Source organism: Equus caballus, chromosome 7, assembly GCF_041296265.1.
Source record: "Equus caballus isolate H_3958 breed thoroughbred chromosome 7, TB-T2T, whole genome shotgun sequence".
In the NCBI taxonomy this organism is placed as follows: Eukaryota; Metazoa; Chordata; class Mammalia; order Perissodactyla; family Equidae; genus Equus; species Equus caballus.
Window position 1 is genome coordinate 33,640,752 of NC_091690.1, and position 7,368 is coordinate 33,648,119.

General features: G+C 35.4%; 1 protein-coding gene across 1 annotated transcript; it reads left to right on the forward strand.

The window, feature by feature from the left end:
• Positions 1–6,113: 6,113 nt before the first annotated feature.
• On the forward strand, positions 6,114–7,088 carry OR8A1I (olfactory receptor family 8 subfamily A member 1I). Its single transcript, XM_014741160.1, has one exon. The coding sequence runs from the start codon at positions 6,114–6,116 to the stop codon at positions 7,086–7,088; it is 975 nt and encodes a 324-aa protein (XP_014596646.1).
• Positions 7,089–7,368: the final 280 nt, after the last annotated feature.

Sequence of the window (7,368 nt, forward strand, 5' to 3'; positions counted from 1 at the left end):
CCTAACCCCTCAGCCACGGGGCCAGCACTGGTTATTTGTATTCTTGATTAGTGACTTGTAAGTGTTCTCTATAGGTTTTGAATATAAGTCCTTCAACACAGAATATCTTGTCCCAATCTGTGTCTTGTCTGTTAATTCTTTAATAATCTATGTCAAAGAGTAGAAGTTTTAATTTTAAGTCTAACTATCAGTTTTGTCTTCTTCGGTGAGTGCTTTTGTGCCTAGTCTAAAATCACTTTGCCTATGTCAACATCGTGAAAACTTTCTGTTTTCTCTTCTAGAAGTTTTGAAGTTTTTGCTTTTAATCTTTTGATTTTTTTAAATTCTTTATAAATGAAAATTTCAAGCATATACACAGTTAATAATTTACTAAGTTCTCATGCACCCAACACCCAGCTCAACAATTATCAACTTTTTGCACTTCTCGTATCATCTATGTCTCCACGCATCAAGTATAAAATATTTTAGCCATTATGTCTTCAAATAATTTTTCTGTCTCCTCTTTTCCTTCTTGCACTCTAATTACATAGTCATTACACCACTTGATATTGTTCCTCAAGTTACTGAGTTTGTTCATTTTGTGTGTATGTGTTCTTTAGTTTTAATAATATCTATTGCCCTATCTTTAACCATTTCGTCTTCAATGTCTAATCTGCCATTAAGTCCAATCAATACGTTTGCATTTTTTATTTTTCATCTTTAAAAGAATTATTTCATTCTTTTTTATATCTTCCATTTTTCTTTTCATTATGTCTATATTTTCATTTAAATCCTTGGGTAAATTTATAATGGGTGGTTTAAAACTCTTAACCCTTAATTTCATGAGATCTGTTATTTCTATTTATTTTTCTCCTGATTTTCTTGTACATCTTCCTGCTAATCTGGATGTCTAGTAATTTTTGATAGTATGCTGGACATTGTTGACTCTCTTAACTGTCTTTTTATTTCTTTAAAGCATTTTAAAGTTTGTTATGGCAGTCGGTTAAGCTACTTGTATATTACTTTGATGTTTTTGAGGCTTGACTTAAGCTTTGTTAGTACATAATAAGTATAACTATTATTCTAGAACTAATTTAGCCTAACGTTAAGAAATAAATCTTCTGGGATCTATGAAATGCCACAGGTGAGCAAGAAGATTATGTTACTGACTGGTTGTAATACAAACATCTCACAGTACTGGGTAAGCTGTGAAAATTATTTAGCTTAAAGTATCCAAGTAGTTATTCTTTGCCTTGCTTCATGGAGTTTTGTCTTATAAATGCGTAGCTTAGTAGTCAGACAAAGACACAAGGAGAACCCCTATGCAGATTTCTGGATTTCTTTTTCTGTGTGGTTTCAGTATGCTTCTCTACATGTTCCAGCTACTTCAACTTCCCAAAACTCTTGTCTGCTTTGTCTCAGTTCATCAACAATGCTGTGCTTTCTTTACATATACCTTCTTTGGTTCATGATCTAAAAAGTATCTCCATACAAAAAGTCAGGGCTAATACAGGGATCGCCTCATTTGTTCCTCTTCTGTCTCAGACAATAATTCAGCAACACCTGTCCAATGTCTAAAAACAATTATTTTATATATTTTGTCCAGTTTTTTAATTGCTTATGTTGGATGGCTTATGGTAGGGACACAATTCAGTCCCTAGCACATTTCCACAAATAAATGAATATTATTACATTATTTCAAAATGAGATAAAACACATTTTCAAAATAATACAAGGTATGAAAGTACAACAAAACTCTGAATTAGAAAAACCCATAGATTGAGCAATAGAACTCTGGAAATTATTACAACTAAAAGAAAAAATAATTTAGGAAATTGAGATTGAATTAGAAGTAACAGAAGAGCAAGAAAACACAACAGATAATACCTTAGAAATAAAGGGCAAAAAAGAGGGATAAAAGTAAAAAGAAAAAAATAAATGAAAAGAATTAACGGGAAAGTAATAGATGTAGCTACAACGCAAAGAAGATCTACTCTAAATAGGAGACCCAAAGGAAGAAACCAAATCAAGGAACAGAATAAAAAATAAAAACTACAATGCAAGGAAAATTTCCTAGTGTTAAAAAAAAAAAAGATTTCAAGTGATACATTGAAAAGAAACATCACACCAAAGAAAATTGCCCGAGTGAATATCAAAATGTCCTAGTACAATTATTGTTCTATTCTAATTAAAAAGAGATACTGTAAAAACCAGGTAGGCCAAATTTCCTAGTTCTTTTTGAATAGATTTAGAAACAATAACTAATCCCAAAACAATGAGCCTTTGTAGCATCTAATTTTTGGCCTTGAAACATCATTCAGCACTAAAAGAAATCAAGTTTCTTGGAGAAATGGTTGATTCCTGGTCTGAAGAATAAAATGTATGAGATGAGCTCAGAACATCTTGTCATATCAGATAGCAAGGAAGGTATTAGAGACTAATAGCACTGTGTCAGAATGACTCAAGAGATAAACTAAAGAGAATTCCACAGACCAAAGATAGGAAATTTTGAGCAATAAGGGGATAATAATTACAATGGACTGAAACACATAAAATATATTTAAATTGATGAGAGTATAAAGATACTAAAGAAAAATAACTGATCACCTTTGGAGGATAACAAGAAACCAAATTATTTTGAAAATTAGAAAATGAAGGTGATGTAAGTGTCTCTCAAGTGACTGCATCCCAGGAGAGGGTCTGCTCATACACATATGTAAACAGACCCCCAGTCTCCTAGTCTCAGTGACTTGTTTTTCATGCTATCCACGCCTCTTTGAGTAAATTTGGAATCAGATATAAATCTGTATGATTTTCTCATTTACTGATACTTATTTCCTGATTGTTGAAACCAAGGAATCTCCTACATTTCCCAGGAGACTGTATGCCATTTTTCCTCAGCACAGGTATTTAATTTCAGATTTAAACCAATTGCATGAGAAAAAATATTTCTTACATGACTTGTGTCTCTAATGAAGGCTATTTCCAACCATATGTTTACCTTCATCTCTAAGTGTTTTTTCTTTGTGTGCTGTGTTCTCATCAGCAGCAACCCTGAGCATCTGATGGTCTGATAAAACAAGAGGTAGTTATTCCAGTAACTGATGTCAAATATGTGGGTCATGTTTGCCTATCTTATTAGATCATTATGGGAGTAAAACTTTCAATCAATGATTTCGAAAATTTTCCCATCTGCACTCTGCTGAGTGAATGGTGTTCATTCTGCACTACCTCGTAAAGCACTTTGATTTCTGGTAATAGTAATTCAAGGTAGCCTATGTTTCTTATTGCTTTAAGAGGTGTAAATTGGGCACAAGTGGGAATATAATGCTTTTTTAATCTATTGTCACCTAGAAGAAAATTTCTCCTTTGTACTAAATGGAAATAGTATTCAAAAAACCTTAGCTACCTCCAATAGTAGTTATTACAAAGTTAAATATCTCACCACCAATAATTTAACATATAAGGTTTACAAGGCAATGCAGATTTTCTTGTCCTCACACCACATCCTAAGGATTTAAAGGCTCTTGTATCTAAGGAAAAGAAATACAGTTAGTGCTAGAGTTGTTATTATTATTATAGGAATCAATGAGACAATGTATTTTAAAGGGCTACATTAAAAAATCAGGTTAGATAATGTTTTTTAAAAAGTACATATATACTTATACCCATATAAGTACATATAGGCATAGAAAAAATCTAGAAAGATAGCCATTACCAGTGGTAGTCTCCAAGTAGCAGGAAAATTGATATTTTACTTTATTTGTATTTCAAATTTTCTACAATGCTTGTATATTGTCTTTGTAATTTTTTAAATGCACTTAAAAAAGCAATAGATTCTATCTTCTATCTCTAAAAAGTCAATAAGTTAAGTTTACTAAATAATAATAAAATGCTACACAAAGATAAGCTACAGCAAAACAATATTGTTTAGTGGAAAGAAAACAAACTGGTGGTCAGAAGTCCTGCATTTTAGGCTCAGTCCTGCCTCTTGCTAGTTGTATGACTTTGGGTAACTTATTTAACTTTTACGGCTTCCATTTCCTAGAGAATGGAAAAAATAATATAGCATTCCTCTTTTTAATATGCTGTGCACAAACTAACCTACCACCACCATCATCATCATCACCACCACAATCACCTCAGTCATTACCATCGACATCATCATCAGTTACTACCACTATGATTGTTACTCATCATTAGTTATTCACCATTAGGCATAGTCAGCTCGGCTTTAGATGTTTATATAAAAAGACTTTTAAAACAAATTAAAATATTTTACTAAAACAAACCATATAATTTCAGTAAAGGAATGGTATTTATAAGCAATGTTAAATTTGTCACCCAGCTGCTGTACCTGTAGACTGACAATGTAGAATGGTAGGAAGTTGAAGGACATAAGAACGTAGACTGATAAGTCTTTACTCAAATATTCTCATTCATGAGGGAAATACGTTCATAAGAACATGTACTTTTCAAGAATACATTCAGTAATATATTATCTATGACAATATTGTTAATGAAGGTTTTTAAATTAAACTTTTTATTTTTAGATAATTGCAGATTCACTTGCAGTTCTAAGAAATAATGTAGGGAGATCCTGTGTACCCTTTATGCAGTTTCTCCCACTGGTAACAATTTTGCCAAAATTTGGTACAACATCATGCACAGGATATTGGGATAAGACCTGGGTGGTAGGGTTGTTGGTTGTAAAGTATTATAATGCTAGCATTAGATTCTAAGTTTCCCAAGCTGCAAGATGGTTCTTCCAATAAAAGGAAAATTAACACATCTGGGAGAGAAAAACATGATTCACAGCACAGGTGTAAAGCAAGACCCTAAGTGCTCCTTTAGCAAGTCACTTGGTGTCTAACACTTCAGTTTTCTCAATATGAAAATGGGAATAAAAACACTAGTATAAAGACATTTCTCCTCAAATCCAAAAACTTTAAAAGGAGTTCATGAGATTTACCTTTGAAGAGCATTAAACAAAAATTAGTAATTAAATAAGGAAGCAATTAAAATAGCAAAACCTTAAGGTTTTTAGCTTAAGAAGTACATCTTAGAGAAGGGAAGTCTATAGGTATCACATCCGAGAATATTGAAGCATGCTTCTGGGAGACGCATCTATAATTTGAGTTCTTTGCCATTAGGGAGATAATGGAGCCATGGTTTGATATTATCATCTGTAAGTGATAATAATAATAATCAAAATAGTTATTGAACACTTACTCTGGGTATACCATATGCCAGGGCCCAGGCTGCACCAAAGATCAATTACATCAGAACCTCTGTGGGTGGAACCCAGGCATCAATGTATTTAAATACTTCAGGTGATTATAATATACAGCCAATGTTGAGAACCACTGTATTAGGACCTCAAGTCCAGCGAAAAAGTAAGAAAAACTTCCAGACACCCAACGACAGCTCACATTTTTATAGGAACACAGTGCTTGAAAAAAAACTTCTAGATATGCATTATGCCATGTAATTTTGACAATCATTTTTGGAATTGATATTACTAATTTCTTCATCTTTCAGATACAGAAATTGACTTGTACTCGATACAGTTGTAACTACCATATCGCCCTCACATTGATTTGAGATAGGTATTTATGTGTTCACAATCAGTGCATATTCAGGAATTGCATAGATGACAGGGAAATTTCATTTCTGAAGTAAAATTACATCTCAAACTACAAAATATGAAATATACTACTTGTTCCTTATAGGCTAGGGGTTCTCAATCATCACCCGCATCAGCATCACCTGGAGAGAGTGTTAAACGCAGATTGCTGGGCCCCATCCCCAGAGTTCCTGATTTGGTAGATCTGGGATGAGGCCTGAGAGTTTGCATCTTGAATGTCTCCATGTGATGCTGGTGCTGCTGCTCCAGGGACTACACTTTAAGAACCACTGCTCTAGGATATTTGAGAAACATAAAAATGATAAAAATTCCAGATCTTGCCCCCTTTTCCTCTCATCTCCATATCTTTGAAACACCCAGGGTCTGGTCTTCCTCCCAGCAAACAGCAGGATAAGGGAAAGATGCATCAGGAAAGAGCCAAGGATCTCTCAGCTGGCCCCAAGTTCTCAAAATTACCTTCACCACAAAGTCCAAGATGCAGCTTTTCATGGGGTTCTTCTCTCCCATCCTGCAGGGTCCCAACCTGAGGAAAATGGCTGCAGAAAATCACTCTACAGTGACAGAGTTCATTCTTGGGGGATTAACAAATCGGCCAGAGCTCCAGCTTCCCCTCTTCCTCCTCTTCCTTGGGATCTACTCAGTCACCATGATAGGGAACCTGGGCATGTTCACACTGATTTGTCTGAATGCTCAGCTTCACACCCCCATGTACTACTTCCTCAGCAATCTGTCACTTGTGGATCTCTGCTACTCCTCTGTCATTACGCCTAAAATGCTGGTGAACTTTGTGTCAGAGAAGAACATCATCTCCTATGCAGGGTGCATGTCACAGCTCTACTTCTTCCTTGTGTTTGTCATTGCCGAGTGTTACATGCTGACGGTGATGGCCTATGACCGCTATGTCGCCATCTGCAGCCCTTTGCTTTACAACATTATCATGTCTCATCAAGTCTGTGCCCTGCTGGTGACTGCAGTCTATGCCATAGGGTTCATTGGCTCAGCAATAGAGACTGGCCTCATGTTAAAACTATCCTATTGTGAGCTCTTCATCAGTCATTACTTCTGTGACATCCTCCCCCTCATGAAGCTCTCTTGCTCTAGCACCTATGACATTGAGATGGTAGTCTTCTTTTTGGCTGGATTTGACATTATAGTCACCAGCTTAACAGTCCTTGTTTCCTATGTCTTCATCCTCTCCAGCATCCTCCACATCAGCACCACAGAGGGAAAGGCCAAAGCCTTCAGCACCTGCAGCTCCCATGTTATAGCAGTGGGGATATTCTATGGATCTACTGCATTCATGTACTTAAAACCCTCCACAGCCAGTTCCCTGGCCCAAGAGAATGTGGCCTCCGTGTTCTACACCACAATTATCCCCATGCTGAACCCTTTAATCTACAGCTTGAGGAATAAGGAAGTAAAGGCTGCTGTGCAGAAAACACTGAGGAGAAAAATGTTTTGATGCAAATGTTATTATTATTCTATCGTAGGTTTAAAAGTAGGTTGTTATAAACACCATATGGAAGCCCTCTGAATAGTTGCCCAACTATGATGGCAGTCACTTCTCTACGTGGTTGAATGAATGCCTCCTCCACTTCTTCCTTCTTCCTCCCTTCTCCCTTTCTACTCTCATTTCTGTTTGAAACCAAATGATTTCAAGTTCATGTTTTCTTTCATTTGAGATCCATTTTCTCTATCCTGAGTTCTTTGGTACACCTTTACTATCTTAATTGTAATTTAAC

Bases quoted from the DNA above. Each gene is read 5' to 3' on its own strand.
- OR8A1I (XM_014741160.1), top strand. From the start codon at position 6,114: ATGGGGTTCTTCTCTCCCATCCTGCAGGGTCCCAACCTGAGGAAAATG.